This window comes from Elgaria multicarinata, chromosome 7 (assembly GCF_023053635.1).
Source record: "Elgaria multicarinata webbii isolate HBS135686 ecotype San Diego chromosome 7, rElgMul1.1.pri, whole genome shotgun sequence".
Taxonomy (NCBI): domain Eukaryota; kingdom Metazoa; phylum Chordata; class Lepidosauria; order Squamata; family Anguidae; genus Elgaria; species Elgaria multicarinata.
In genome coordinates, this window is record NC_086177.1 from 38312615 (window position 1) to 38329474 (window position 16860).

General features: G+C 40.5%; 1 protein-coding gene across 1 annotated transcript in view; it reads right to left on the reverse strand.

Annotated features, from left to right (window-relative positions):
* Positions 1-1039: 1039 nt before the first annotated feature.
* Positions 1040-16860, reverse strand: part of MBOAT1 (membrane bound O-acyltransferase domain containing 1) — a 41504-nt gene continuing 25683 nt past the window's right edge. The window contains exons 7-13 of the mRNA XM_063129778.1: positions 14143-14326; positions 12129-12321; positions 8896-8999; positions 8108-8172; positions 6714-6846; positions 4892-5043; positions 1040-1372 (exon numbers count right to left, since the gene is read on the reverse strand). Coding sequence (XP_062985848.1) covers positions 1234-1372; positions 4892-5043; positions 6714-6846; positions 8108-8172; positions 8896-8999; positions 12129-12321; positions 14143-14326 — 970 coding nt within the window. The 3' untranslated portion in view covers positions 1040-1233. The remainder of the gene's footprint in view (positions 1373-4891; positions 5044-6713; positions 6847-8107; positions 8173-8895; positions 9000-12128; positions 12322-14142; positions 14327-16860) is intronic.

The window sequence follows — 16860 nt, forward strand, 5'->3', positions numbered from 1 at the left end:
CAAGTGGCAACACCTGTACCTTTATCACTACCACAGAACTCTTATCCTAGAGCCCTTCCATGCATTGTGAAGTTAAGACAGATAAAGCAGGCAGGAAGAGAGAAGAGCGTATGTGCAACAGGATCAAGCAGGCTGGTTGCAAGGAAGTAAATTTACAAAGCTAGACCTGGGTCTGTTCAGTTATTTTTAATTTGCCCTGTGTTTGTTCCATGGAAAAAGCTCTGTGTGTGTGTGTGTGTATGCACGCACATGTACACAGACAAAAATAGAGGGGAAATCTGACTTAAAATATAAAAGCATCCATTTTTAAAATTTCCAGGATGCATATTCTGATCAAGCGCTTAACACAAAGGTTCCCTGAGCTATTTCCAAGTGCCTGAGTAACTTGCCTTCCCATGGCAAATGGTATTGTGAAATGATGAATGCGGGCAACATTTGACACGTAGGGAGTATCAAGAAACATTATGAAGTTCTGAGCGGGGGAGGGATCACCTATAGTAATTGTCAAGCATACAATACAGGCAAAATATGAAGGAAGTTCTGGCAAAGCACGTATTCTCACTGATTAGTCCCATTTCTCACCTCAAGCATAATATATATAATTTTATATCTACATGGGGAACGGTATTCATAGGTTTCCATGATCCCCCCCCTTTCCTGATGGTTATTTCCCTGCCACCCAGCATGCACTTTCCCATTGTTCTATGTTACTGGTTCTAAAATACTTGACTCAAGATGCACCTTTGCTGTGTGCCTGCTGTCCCACCTGTTGATCATGAGTCACAAATCCATGAGGAGATCCATTCATGAAATTCTGCAATCCACATTTGGGAATTACAGGTATTCACTATAAGCTGCGCTTCTCACCTTTTAACCAGTCGATGTTGGGGGAGGCAGAAAAACATTTCAAAGTTTAGAGCACTAGTATACTAAGTCCCAACAATATTTTTTTCCTTCATTTCAAAGGTCCTGGCTAATTAAGATAAACACATGTGCAAAAAAAATTAAAATTAAAATATCCATTAAAATATTCTCTGTAGTTTATGAAGAAATTATAATCTTTGCTCTTCAAGGATGTAAACATTGCCAGTTAAATCTTGTTGCTGTATAATCAGTCAAGATTTGTTCTGTCCTCAATAAGTGTTTTAAATCAAGTCACTGTCAATGATGTATTCTTGGTGCCCATTTTTCCAGCAACCCACAAAAGAGGATCAGCCATTCCCTTTTGAAGTATCATTTTTGCTTCTTGTTTATATGACAGTTATGTATGCTTTGAAATGGAGGCTGCTGGTTTTCAATGTGTTTTTGAGATCTGATTGGCAGGAACAGCAACACAAGTATGCACAAAATATGCATATGGAAGTACAGGGACCTGTAAATGACAAAAAATATTAACAAATAAGTCAGGTTACAACCGGTGATGATAAAAAAGTAATTGCATTATTATTATGTCAAGGGATGTCAAGGCGGGCAGCCCGTTGTGCCTGCTCTGGAACTTTGGGAAGTTCCAAATCGATCCAGCAGGCATAGCCTTGTATGTATGCGGACCTGAGCAGAAGATGAAAGGTGCTTCCAAACGAGACATTTACTGTGGGACCACCACACTTTCCTGACTCACTTTCTACAGGGCATACACACGGCATCATCGTGGAACCACCATTCTCCTGTGTTGTCCCCTCCTCCCTTTTATCAGAACACAGAAAATCCGACTTCTTGTTAGGAACAGAACAGAAATGCAACTTCCTCAAGTGTGGACAAGAAAAAGTTTAACTGAACCACCTCGAAGGTGTATATTGATGACTTGTTTGACTGAGCCCAACCTTTTCCCGTTTACAGTAGCACTGCCCAGTGTGTGCTTGCGTGTGTCTTAAAATTCTCCTTTGGCAATTGCTCTCTCCATCTCCCCTTTGGGTGATTTAAATATTCATGTGGATGACCCTCAAGACACTGCAGCTCTACGATTTCACTCATTATCTTCCTCTTATGATCTTAAGCTTTGGTCTGATGTACCCACACATTCCCTTGGACACTGTCTGGATCTTGTTCTCACTCGGAATTGCTCTGTTTTGGACTTTTCTACTGCTCACTTTCCGTTGTCAGATCACCTAGTTTCTTTCAATATTACTCATAATCCTCCTCCTTCACGTCCCGCTTCTCGCTCTTGTCGTGACTTGCAATCTATCAATTATGAGGCTTTTTCTCAGTCTCTAGCCTCCTCTCTTCCTTCTGTCTTTTCGGCTGTCTCCTTGGACTCAGCTGTCTCCTTCTTTAATTCCTCCTTATCTTCAACTCTTGATAATCTTGCTCCATCTACAACTCGGATAGTTCGCCCTTCTCAACCCCAACCGTGGCTCACCTCTTTCCTCCGCTACCTTCGCTCTTGTTCCCGGGGAAGCTGAACGCCTTTGGCGCAGGACCAGGGACTGGGCGGACTTTGTCCATTACAAATTTGTACTCTCCTCTTTCTCTTCTGCCATTTCATTGGCCAAACAGCAGTATTACTCAACGTTGATCCAGTCAAATGCTAGGCATCCTCAGCGGCTCTTTGCGTCCTTCAATTCTCTTCTGAAGCCTAATCCACCATCTCTCCCCGCCTCTCTGTCTGCTAATAACTTTGCCTCTTTTTTCAATGCTAAAATCCAAACTATTCGCTCTGATCTGGACAGCTCTGCTCCTCTTCCAGTTCCTGTTCCTCATCTGTCAGTTCCTCCTGCAAATTTCTCTGCGTCTCAGCTGATGAACTGTCTACAATACTGCGCTCTTCGAAGCCTTCCACTTGTTCTCGTGATCCGATTCCTTCTCGCGTCTTTATTAATCTTATCCCTGCTATCCTCCCTTCCTTGCTTCATATTATTAATTTTTCTCTGTCCTCTGGTTCATTTCCTTCTGCTTTTAAACATGCTACAGTCTCTCCTATTCTCAAGAAACCTACTCTTGATAGGCTATCTCTGTCTAACTACCAACCTGTCTCTTTGTTGCCGTTTGTTTCAAAGATCCTGGAGCGTGTGGTCTACTCTCGTTGTCTTGATTTTCTTTCTAGTAATCTGCTCTGGATCCTTTTCAATCTGGATTCCGTCCTTTGCATTCCACTGAAACAGCCCTTACTAAGATTACCAATGATCTTCTTACTGCCAAGTCTAAAGGCCATTATTCCGTTCTTATTCTCCTTGATCTAACTGCAGCCTTTGACACGGTTGATCATGATCTTCTTTTAGATTCCCTTCATGACCTTGGATTTTGTGGCTCTGTCTATAACTGGTTTGCCTCCTATCTAGCGGGTCGCTCTTTCAGCGTGTTGGCTAATGGCAGCTCGTCTTCTTCTTTTCCCCTTTCAGTAGGGGTTCCCCAAGGCTCAGTGCTTGGTCCATTGTTGTTTTCTTTATACATGTTGCCCTTGGGTAATCTTATTCAATCTCATGGCCTCCAATATCATCTGTATGCCGATGATACACAATTATATCTGTCATCTCCAGATCTTTCTCCTGATGTTCACGATCGTATCTCGGCATGTCTTTCAGATATCTCAGCTTGGTTGCTTCAACGTCGTTTGAAACTTAATATGGCAAAGACTGAATTGCTTGTTTTTCCTCCTAAACCTTCTCCTCATCTCTCATTCTCTCTTACTGTCAATGATGTTACACTTACTCCAGTCATGGAAGCTCGTAGTCTTGGCTTTATATTTGATTCCTCGCTCTCCTTTATTCCTCATATTGAGGCAGTAGCTAAATCCTGTTGTTTTTTCCTGTATAATATTGCCAGGACTTGATCATTTTTGTCTGTCTCTTCTGCCAAGACTCTTGTTCATGCATTGGTTATTTCTCAGCTGGACTACTGCAACCTTCTTCTCACTGGCCTTCCTTCTTCTCACATCAGTCCGTTGGTTTCTGTTCATCTCTCTGCTGCTAAGATCATCTTCTTGGCTCACCGCTCTGACCATGTAACTCCACTTCTGAAATCTCTTCATTGGCTTCCAATTCACTTCAGAATCCAATATAAACTTCTCCTGTTGACCTACAAAGCTTTTCACTATCTAGCTCCTTCCTATCTCTCCTCTCTCATCTCACACTATTGCCCCGCTCGTGCTCTTCGCTCCTCTGATGCCATGTTTCTCGCCTGCCCAAGGGTCTCTACTTCCCTTGCTCGGCTTCGTCCATTTTCTTCTGCTGCCCCTTATGCCTGGAACGCTCTTCCAGAATATTTGAGAACTACAAGTTCAATCGCAGCTTTTAAAGCTCAGCTAAAAACTTTTCTTTTTCCTAAAGCTTTTAAAACTTGATTTTGTTCTGACTTTATACTGTTAGTTTTACCCTACCCAGTGCCTGTTTACCCTACCCTGTGCCTGTTTGCTTTCTCTTCCCCTCCTTATTGTTTTATTATGGTTTTATTAGAATGTAAGCCTATAAAGCAGGGTCTTGCTATTTACTGTTTTACTCTGAACAGCACCATGTACATTGATGGTGCTATATAAATAAATAATAATAATAATAATAAAAGCTTGTGGGGACTCCCAAACTTGCACACATGATCTCCTCATTTACACATGATTAAGAGGCTTGCACTCCTCAGGCCCTCCAGATGTTTTGGACTTTAGCTTCCATCAGCCCACCCCCCTCCCCATATATATATTAATAAATTATAGCTGTACAACATATTCCTCTCTACCTACTTGAACAGGTTTTGGGGCAGTGACTGGTTAGTGTCTCCTGTGTGACATGAAGATACCACAGGTGAAATACGCATTACATTAAAATAAAACTAATATGCATTAAGCTACCAAAAATAACACAGCCAACTTTCCCTTCAAAGCATAATGAAACATTACCCAACAGTGATCACAGGCTGGCATATCTAAATAGATTAAAGACAGACATAATAATAGGCGATAACCTACCTGTATAATATAATTGTAGGTTCAACAGCTAGGAGAACAAAGGGTGCAACAGTATAGCAGACAGAGAGCTGAGTTACCAACCAGGTGGCCATGTCATAGCTCATCTTGAGAGGCTTTGGCGAGATGAAGAAGTGCCGACAACTGTTTCTGACCTAAAATATTTAAAAGCAATCTTCATATAACCGATCCTGTCATACAGATTTTCCACTCTATCCATTTGCCACTTAATGATAATAATGTGATTTTGGAAAAACAAATGAGAATGTTTCGTTTTTTCTTTTCCTCTTTATTAACAAAAAAACCCATCTCTTGGAATGTTAAGAAGAGACAGTGAGAACTGGAAGAACCTATACCTCAGGAGTAGGCAACCCAATACCCTCCAGATGTTTTAGACTACAGTACCCATCTCTTAACCATTAGCCATACTGACTGGGGATGATGGGAGTTGTCCAAAACATCTGGAGGGCATAAGACCCATTGAATTCAGTGAGGCTTACATCTGAGCACACATGACAGCAAACACTGAAAACTTCTATCAGTGCCAGGATTCAGTCAGAAACAACTCAAAGTGCCAAATCCAATGTAATGATAAAGGAGTTTTGCTTTGAATCCTACACGTAGATCAAAACATGTAAATAAAGTGTTATCTACACCAATTGGTTGAAGACAATCAGGGTCTGCATCTTACTGAAACCCAGCGTCCAGCTTACAGGGTCACCTTTTAAACAAGTGGCACACATTTTATATATATTTTTATCCACCAAGGGGATGCATAAGTGGGAATGCAATACATAATGGCAATGTCTGAATTGTACCTAAGAAAAGAGGTGTTTGAGTGGCCATGAGGAATAACTCTCCTACAACAAAATCTCATTTCTGTGTCTCTGGAAATCCAAACGCTGCATCAATAAAGCCCTAATTTTACAGTCAAGGCATCATATTTGTTCAAACTTTAGATTCTACACACACACACATACAAGTTGCAACATTTGTGTTTTCAATGAACTCAGAATATTTTGTCAAGGGCTAGGATAGCAGACAACAAGATAGAGGATATGACTAATGCCCTGCCAGCTTTCACAGGAAGGCAAGAGAAGAAAAGAGGAGCTGTCCTGCCCCCCACCTCAAAAGTCCTGTTCCCTCACCACCAGGAACTGCAGTCAAACCCTCCCTTGGTTTATGATCTTCTAGCAGACAGTGCCTACGAACATTTCTCTGTAGAAATGGGGCAAGCAATGAAGAGGTAAAATTTCCAGGAAGCTCACTACTGCACTTCTGCATCATATGTCTAAGATGTACTTTAGAAAAAAATCTACCAAGAAAAAGTCTGTGCCAATAATGTGACATGACCCTGATACAAATATGGAGCTCCCCCATAGAGCCAGCATGGTGTAGTGGTTAGAGTGTTGGACAAAGACTCAGGAAATCCAGGTCCTAGTACCCACTCGGTCATGAAGCTCAGTGGATGATTTTCAGCCAGTTACTGATCCTCAGCCTAACCTACCCCACAGGCTTGTTGTAAGAAGTTATGCAAGTTGCCCTGGGTACCTTGTAAGAGGGAGAAAGGCAGGCTATAAATGTAACAGCAAAATAATTCAATAACAGAAACTGTTTTACCTGCTATTCAACAAAATGCAGAGGGAGGCTTCCATGCATAGCATACACACCTCAGAAAACATGTTTTTTTTGGAGAAAACTCAATTTTGCTTTGGAAATCAGTAGGATTTCTGCTCACTGAGTCCTAACTACTTTAATAGAAATCTTAAGCTTAATTAAATATACCTGGGATTGTACCCATAGAAAAAATGAAAGAAATACATACTGCTCTTGCTGCTAGTGTCATAAAGATACCAGTTACAAATGTAAAGTAATATCCAGGGTAAACACCATGCCAAAGAGCTGACAGAAGAAATGTTAACGCTGTAGGATACCGAGGAGCTCGATCATAGCATACGCTGGAAAGAAAAACAAAACCAGGAAAATGGGATGCATCAACGATATATAGATAACATATCAAGTGAATCTGAAATCTGAATTCCACTGATACACCAGAACTTCCAAAAGCATACTTATATGAAAGTCAGTTGGATTATCTGCTACAGTCAACTGCTCTTAGAGGTATTAAGGACTAGACATGATTCAACAAGGTTCCCATTTTAATTCCTTATATTTTGGGCCTTAATTCATTGCTTTAACTGATTGGAATGTTCCCATAGGACTCTAATTATACCTCAACCCTATCTTTAATTGTTATACCATCTTCAATGGTTATACTTTTGTCAAGGAAGAACTAAAAAAAGGGTATTTATTAGCAGTTCCTAGATTTTTGGCATATACAGATTTCTTTTTCAGCAGAAAACATACACGGAAAGAACATGCTATTTTATGTTTCTTAGACAAAAGTCCCAATGAGCGTGACTTGCAGAAATGCACTGTGAGAAGAAGTGCGAATAGTCTTATCGCTGAAGCAATGGCTTTTTATCCCCCTTCTTAGTTTTTAGTAGCATTAATTTGTATACTTCCCAAACAAGTTTGCCAGCTATATGAATTTGAATTCCCTCTAATTTTTACTAAATTATTGAGCCAACTGTTTCTCCCAATTCCCATCTGTCTCTGTAGGTACGCAAGATTATATTTGGTCACTTTCCAAATTAATTAAATCACTTCTAGGTTAAAAAAAATCATATAAAGGTTTAATCCATTATCATTCAGATATTCAGACTGAAATGGTGACAGAAATGACACCAACAAAGCACTTATTTCAATGATATATATATATATATATATATATATATATATATCTTGTCTACCAGACCTACAAGGTTCTCAAGGTGGTTTACAATATAAGTGAAGTATAATATAAAAATTAAAATGGAAACAATTTACGCCTGTCTAAAGAATCAACTCAATTAACTTCCCAAAATGGCAGGCCGCCTTGTATGAGTAATTCAATAACCAGGGACCCACTAATGAGTAGGCCCTGATCATTGCAACCTCATACCTAACCCAGGAGTATTCAGCAAAGGACTCATATTTTATCTACCTTCATCACTGTAACATTACGTGACTTCCAGAAAAATATGTAACTTTTATTCTCACCGACTGAAAGACTGTTTGGATAAATGTTTGAGGCAAACAGCACATTACTATTAAATTTATGAGTTTGGATAGACTGGGGAGGATTACAAAAAAAAGACTAAAAGCAGCCAATCTTACCGTTTAAGCCAGGCAGTGGTTTGGATATTCCAGTTTTCAACATACATCTTAAAACTTGTTGCCATCTAGGAGAGAAGGAATTCCCATATATTATTGGTTATATTGTGGTGGCCTATGGCTCCAAACAATAAAGTTATATGGTTTATATGTATTATTGGCTTGCCTGTCTTCACATGAAAAAGGTTAATTCCCACCACCCATATTTTAAATTACATTAGTTTTGAATATCTATATTATTGCAATAGATTTGTCTGTGCTTCTTTCAGTATCTGTAATTTGATTGTAAGTAGTCATAAATGGCTGAAATTTGGTATTCATTTATATAAAAAATTAATAGGAGCACCACCATTTTCATCGGTGAAAGTCAAGAAGGACATGTAGTTTTTGAGACTCCCCTTTCACCTATTGTTTTAAATTGTTTGGATTTCCACAATTTGAATTTCATTTTTTAAATTTTGATGTGAAGGAGCGGATTTCTGCTTTTCAAATCAGAAATAAAACTATGTCTGAAATAAGAAGCCCTTACTTGAAATCTCATAAATTTGTATTCCAATTCTTAACATTACCAGCAAAGAGAAAGACATGGACTTGGGTTAATGATTTTTTTAAAAAAATCCTTATTTTGTGGTTTTGTATTTTAACATGAAGCATCACACACACACACACATTTTTGGTTGTACAGAATACAAAAGAACTAACGATATATGAATATCTGTGGAGCAAGAATGTTTTTTTGAACTTGAGGGACCCATGCTCTCTCCGACCAGAAGCTCTTTTTTTAATCTTACCTCAATCTTCCTGATATTCAGATTAGAAAGTAGGTTCCAATGGAAATTGCCTCTCTCATCAACACCACTGAACCCATAGCCAGCTGCATTGTTGATTACATCAGCTGTAAGTGCAAAAAAAAAAGTGTTCTAGGCTGAAATCCAAAGAGCTACTGTATACACGTCCAACGGCTTGGGTGTGTCCAGTGGGAACTTTGATTTTCTGCCCCACCCCTTTGAACAGATTGCCATGACAGATCAAAAACTGCCTTTGAAACTCCTGTTGGTTTTAAAAGACGTTTACTATGTGGCATGTTTGAAAAATCCACTTTGGGTATGTGGAGAAAGTCACATGATTCTTTGGATCCTATCGATAATTAGAATGCAAGTGTAGTAGAGCAGAAGCTGCAAGTTCATAAAGTGCTGCATAAATATCAATGCCCAGTTCACAAAATGACTGATCCTCAAGGAACACAGTGGCATTTTATATAGAAATTCAATCCAATCAGTCATGTACAAGAGTGGCCATGGTGGATTTAAGTTCAGAATGGACTACTTTTCAGCCGTTTATTGTCAATACAATTGTGAATCAAACATGACAGAATTTTGCTGCAACATTTCAGGTTCTGAAGCAGCGCCTTCAGAACTCCTTACCTCCCCTGATCAAAAGAACCACTGCACTAGAACTTGCACTGGCAAAGCACTTTGAAAGCTGGCCTCTCCATTTGGTTTCTAGCCAAAGTTTAACAGTTAACATTAGGACAGAATGAACTTTCATTCTCCCCCCCCCCCCCCCACCGATTCACTAGCAGGGAATTCAGTAATTGACTCTCTCACAAAGGCGCGCCCTGTCCTACTTTACAAGCGAGAACTGCTTAGCAGCAGCTTTATTTGATCAACAGAATACTCTGTGTCATTAGATAAAATTTGTTGAGAACGGGAGGAGGGAGTGAATGGTATTTTGGTGTTCAGTATGAAGAACAATGAGAGGCCTCACGCATCACTGTACAGAAAAGTCTACTGCTTTCCCCCAAAAAGCATATTGCAAGTCAGAATGTTGTTTATGACCCCAATTGTTCCAGATGCCCAATTCTATGTCTCTACTTTAGGTAACTAAACACAATCTATTCCAACAACCTGTATCTTCTGCTTATTGTATGCATGTTAATTTTTCTCTCACAGAGAAATAATAATAATAATAGTAATAATAGTAATAATAATAATAATAATTTGTTACCTGCCTCTCCCTCTGGATCGAGGCGGAGTACAACATAAATGCAAATGCCATAAAATACATATAATTAAAATATTTAAAATTAATACATTATTAAAAGCAGCACATTATTAAAAGGCATCTTAAAATTCAACTGGGTAGGCCTGCCGGAAGAGATTAGTCTTTATTGATTTCTTAAAATCCGGAAGACTGTTAAGTTTTTTCTATTCAGCTGCTTTTGAAAATATCCTTCATTCACATACCAGGACATTCAGATCACATCAACATTAATATAAATGTTGGCTTAGAGAAATAATATAAAAGTGAAAGCATAGTTCCTTGAATTACATCTCTACTCCCCATTGCACTGAAGGATCAAGGGCGTACATGCTTTGCTCTCATCTTGTCTGAACCATCTTGCTCTGAACACAGCAGGGTGTAATATATCATGCAGCTCACCATTCCTTATGGTTTAATTGTGGTTATTAGGGGTAGACAAACAGATTTAATCTGGTTTGGCTCTTTTACAAATGTGTTCACCAGTAAGTCCACTCTGCCCTGTTCCCACAAAAAAAATTAAAAGGAAAAATGCTAAAGAAATCCTCATGCTTTAACCAGGTTTTTAAGACATTTAAAAACAGGCTTCTTTTTAAGTACTGACAAAGTTATCTGAGGGTTTCCCTTTATTTTTATTTATTTATACACACAATTTTCCAGCTAGAAAGTAGCTAGAATATTGGTGCCTACTATGCTACTTGAAAACATGTCTTAAAATGCTCGGGAATCAACTGTTTATATTATGATGTGCCATCCCTTCCTGGGTACATTTTGAAAGGAAAAAAAATGGCTGATCCCATATATTGATGAGGGCTGCCATATTTTTTCCACACAATGTCCGTGGTAGCCTCACAGGGGCGTTTTATGGAAGGAAAATAGATGACTGTCACCATCAGTATATGGGAGCAACCATCTTTTTTTCCAGAAATGTACCTAGGAACAGGAGGCACATTGTGACACACCACTGCTTTCCAGGCATTTTAAGACGCCTTTTCAAGCCACATGGTAGGCACGGCACTTTCTAGCTTCAGCAAGCAAATGGAACCAGTACTAAGGAAAAATGTAAATGACAGCTCTCTCTCACCATCTTGTATAAGGAAGGGTGCAGATTGCTAAGCAGACCACATTCCTATACGGAACTGTATTTGAGAGCTGTGGATTAGGCAGATTCGCTCTTGAAATGGGACCCAATTCCGCCCACCCCCACCCCGCATACCCAGTGGGTATCCATTTGAATTAGTATGAAAATGCTCTGTAGGAACCTCTGTGTGTTGCACCTGCACTCTGCTTCTGACACAGCTCTGGTCTGGATTGATAGGTTCATCTCTGGTGGGAGGAACTAGGTGAATAATTGTGCCTTTAAAAAGTACAGTACACTGGACTGATGCTTTCCAATGGGTTCTTGGCATACTAATATGATATATGAAATTTTTACTGAACTGCACAGAGAAGGCATAATCCAGAGAAAGTAAGCCGGCCTTAATAATGATCTACAGATCTTTCGTATACATGGGGACTTTGTCATGTCTGCTACTCTGAATTGTGTTCAGACTGTCCCTCTGATCAGAGAGAGAACTATTTTTGAACAGAAAATTGGCAGAAATTGTAGCAGCGCATCGAACTTGTTCCATGAGGTTTTATCCATTGAGAGATTTACATATCCTACACTGCCCATGTGCCAGCAGAGCCCACTGCTAGCGGTTCTTAAAGCAACAAGTGGAAAGAAGCAGAATCAGGGCAGAAGGGAGCTCCACTGACATGTCCCAATCCAGAAACAAGTGGTTTTGCTCATTTCCAGGCTTGCTTTAGGCAGTGTTAACCGCCTGTTGGGCTAGTGGTGGGTCTTGCTGGCACAACAGAATGAGCAGAAGTGCAGCAGCAGTACTGGATACTGTCCATTATGTGAATGTATAAGGAGAACTATTACATCAACCTTCAGTGCACGCAGATATATATACAAAAAGAACCATTAAAACAAACTTACCAAGTGTCCATGCAAAGTAGTATTTTGGTTTTGAAGCTTGCATGACAACATACAGAAAACCAAGTCTTGACAAGAATGAAGTCTTACTGATAAATTGTTTATCAACAATATATGTCACTGGGAAGTTCTTGGTAAGCGTCAGGAACAAAAGCAGAGATACAAGCGTGACACAAAGTTTGTGCAGCACAGCTCCCTAGAAAGTACAAACAAATCATGGCTGCAATTAGTTCTGAGACAAGAAAGGCCAAAAGACAATGTGCTTCCTCTACATGAAAGACTCATAAGAAATTAGCCGGTGAAAGTGTCACTCATTGCCTACACTTGCTAGTTTTCAAAAAGGAGTTGGTGGCACAATATGGGGTAGTTCAGAACCAGTGACAAACCACAACGTTACATGAATAACTAATCAGGAGTTCTCGGGTCACAAGCTCTCTTCCTTCCCCCTTCCCTCATGAGTCAGCAATTCCCTGCCCCTCATCTGGGTTTGAGGAAAAACACTGGGACATTTTGGCCAAATTGTCCAACTAAGCAGGACATTGTCCCTGCAAACCAGGATCAGCACTGAAACAACCACAGAATTTCTCTCGCTATCCCTTCTGCCTGCACATGGGGAAAGCGTACTTACATAGACACAGGGTAAGTAAGCAGCTTGCAGTAGAGCAGGGAGGGGGAAAACATTTCCCACCGAACCCTAAATCTAGGTAGAAGCACAGAATAGCAGTTGGAAGGGGCCTTAAGGCCATCGAGTCCAACCCCCTGCTCAATGCAGGAATCCACCCTAAAGCATACCCGACAGATGGTTGTCCAGCTGCCTCTTGAATGCCTCTAGTGTGGGAGAGCCCACAGCCTCCCTAGGTAACTGGTTCCATTGTCGTACTGCTCTAACAGTCAGGTAAGCCCCCAGCATGAATCAGTGAATGCACCAGAGAGGAAGAATCTATCTTAACTGTGGGGTCAGATAGTTTTTGCTGTTCTTACTGTCTAATTATTATTAATATTATTAATATTTATTTATAAAGCGTCATCAATTTTCATGGCGCTGTACAGAATAAAACAAAACAAGACAATCTGCCATATGGCTTACAATCTAAAATCACAGTAACAGACAGGGGAGGGAAGGGAAATTATTTTAATTAATAATTACCCTTGAATCTGATCGCCTAGAGATCTAAAGCACTTCTATTCAGTCCCTGTGGATCTGAGAAAGTTATAAGTTTAGAGCAGAAATGTTGAACCTCTTTCAGCCCGAGGGCTGGTATTCAATTTCAGGGAAGCTCTTGGGGTCCGCGTACCAGTAGTGGGGGGGAGGGGGGCTGAAGGCAAGAGAGCGGCACCAAAAATACCAGCATATTTTAGCACATAACTCTTACTGCCAGTAACTAAGACTTAGGAGAGGCATTTCAACCTTTTAGAATGCAGAGAAAACTGCACAGTAGCCGGCAATGCACCCAACTGTTGGTGGTAGGGGACAAGGCCACCTGGGGGACAGACTAAGCCCCTAGGCCTGAGGCTCACTACTCCTGGTTTAGGCGGTTAGGAAGACAGGAGAGAGAGAGAGGAAGGAGTATTAAAATACTGAAGGCTGCCCTGAACCTACAGGATATGTGGGTTAAAATTTAAAATATGATAGCTGAATTTATATCCCTCCCTATTCTACATGCATATAAAATATAAATAAACAGTGAAGGCCACCAACTGAGATGACTTTAAAAGGAGATTAGACAAAGACTATCAATAGGTGGTAGTCATGATGGAAATATATATTACCACCACTATCAGAGTCAATATGCCTCAATATATATCAGTTGCTGGGGAACGTGAGCGGAAGGGTGCTATTGCGCTCACGTCCTGCTTGTGGGCTTCCCAGAGGCATCTGGTTGGCCACTATGAGAAGAGAATACTGGACTAGGTGGACTTTTGGTCAGATTCAGCATGGACGTCCTTATTAGCATTGATGTTGATACTGCTTTGTGACAAAAATGGTTAAGTGTATACGTGGCATTTTACAACTTACCAATGGAGAAGGATCAGGAAGTTTATCATGACCCCTTTTTTTCCAGTTGACTTCTAATAACTTCATCCGCACATGTCTCCCTTCAATGAAGGCTACGTAGTCCTTGTAATTACTGCATGGGCCTGCTATGATACTCATGAAATTCAGCTGGTAGCTCAAATACTCCAGTAAGGAAGGTCTTGTCCTGTTAAACAGGCACACTTTTACAAAAAAATACAACAACCTTTCTTTTTTTTAAAAAAAAAAGGAGTAAGATATGTTTAAATAGCACTTTAAATTATACTGTTTTATGATTTAACTCAGTGCAGACTGATAAGTACAAGATAGTTAATTCTTTATATGAGGAACATCATAGTTCAAGGGTGCTTCCAGATGAGACTTTCATCGTGCAATTGCCCTGCCTCACTCCTGGGATTTTAGAGATCTCCAGATGATGTCATCTTCAATTTGTAACTCTCCCATATTTTCCCAACACTTCTTCTGCCTTTTTACTTATCCAAAACAACCTGTTAAGGAGGGTAACAGTTTGTCTTTTGGTCAGTAGCGCTAACCCGCTGGAAGCACCCCAAGTCTGAGAAAGCAAACAAGGAACACTCAGGGATCCTCCATCCCACCATTCAGTGACCCAGTTCATACGATCTCAGGGTAGTTAACAAGCTACCACGGCTTGTTAACCACCCTGAGCATGCCAGTTGCACACTGGAGGGATTAGCAAAATTACCCTTGCCAGCGCAGCTTCCCTTGTCATGTGAATCCAGCCAGCGTGGCTTGTTGCCACCCAGAACTCTTGGGCTGCTGTAGGGTTCTGGGGTGGATTGTTAACCATGGCAACAAGCCACACTGGATGGGTTCGCAAGACATGGGAAGCCACACAGCTGAGGATAACTATTTATTATTTATTTTATTTACAGTATTTGCATATTGCTCCATATCTAACAGATTCTGGAGTGGTGAGCAGTGAAGGCATAATAGTAAAAAGATAAAAAGCATCAAAACACCATATTAAAATTATTAAAAACCAAATGCCAGTAAAAACCATGACTGGTCATTTAACGAATGCTCCCTGGAAAAGAACTGTTTTCAGGAGGTGCCAGAAACAGCACTATGGTCTTGCCTGCCTGACCTCGAGGCGCAGGGAGTTCCGGAGAAAGGCAGCCACGACACTGAAGGTTCTTCTGTGTCGTGGCCCCCTTTCTTTGAATCTCCCTATCCCTGGAAGTCAGGCAAATGGCACCACAGTGCCGTTTCCAGCGCCTCCAGCGCCATTTATGATAATCCCCCTGGCATTTGCAATGAGGGAAATAAGCCACCATGACTTATTTCCCCCAACGTGATCATGCAAACACAGCAGGATTTGAAATACCTCCCCTCCCAATAGAAAAAAATGAGGAACATGAATATGGTGCCAAAATCCCTTGTAGTGAGCAAATTTAGAAATGGATGTCTTTACAAATAGTGTGGAGGAAGTGGTTTGAACACACTGTTACTATGTTCCTGTGTATTTCTTGTCAGGGCAGTGGGGCATGCCCTGAAATCAAAGTTCAAATCAAAGAACTTCCTCCCCATTTGGAATGTCTGTCTGTCTTCACCCACAGACAACAAGAAAACATACAAGGCCCAAATCAGATAAGATGCAGGTGACCCATGACTGGATTTCCTGCCGTCTCCTTTCCTCCCGTCAAAGCACCCATATATACCACTCCACTGTTTTATTAAAACATTTTCTATCCCAACTCCTGGTCCAAAGGCACACATTTTCCACTGCAATGGTGGCAAACATTAAAAACAACAATGTCAATTAAAAACACACACAGACCAGGATTACAAAAGATCCTAGAAAAAAACATGAAAAAACAAAACAAAACACCACACACATTAAAATTAGCAGCCATGTAACTAGAATTTGTTCCCTACCCAAATGGTTGCTGAAAGAGCCAGGCCTTATGTCTCTCTGGGGAGAATATTCCACAGTCATGGTACAGTCGCTGAGAAAGCCCTACTGAGGCCCAAGTGACAACAGGGACACAGAGCAGAACTTCTGATATCGATCTGAATGTTTGCGTAGATTTGAAATGAAAGTAGTGGTCCTTAAGGAGGCAGTTTGTGGTACTGGGGAATTTACACCCACCCATGTTGTTTTCCAGCTCTAAATCCTCTCTGCTAGCTGCTAGGAAAACATGCATGTATCCGTATCTTTCCCCCAGAAGGATAGTAGCAGCATTGGGGGCAGGGGAAGGAATGATGATTTAGATCGGGCAAAGTGTTTTTAAAACTATCCTTCCCACAGCACTATGGCCCTGATCCAAATTGGACCCTCATATGGCTGCCTTTTAAAAGAAATGTTGGGAGATCCAGCAAAGCTGACCCCAAGATAAAAACAACCCCAGAACTACATGCATATATGCCATATTTTTGAAAACATAGTTAAATGTCTTGTAGAGTTAAATACTGAGTGGTGTAGTGAAAGTTTCAATATTCATTCTCCTCATAACAGTCTGAGAAAGAAGGGATGTTGTATTAACAGCCTAATCCCAACTACCTTTGCTTGGAAGTCAGCCCACTCTGTTAAAATCAACAGAATCTACAAGAAAAAAATGATTAGGATCACAGCCTAAAGCAATTTTCCTTTACCAGTTGTTTCTACAATGTGCACTTTGTGTGTGGGAAGTGGGAAGTTACAAGAACTTCCAAATTCCCTTTTTGGAATGTTTCAACAGC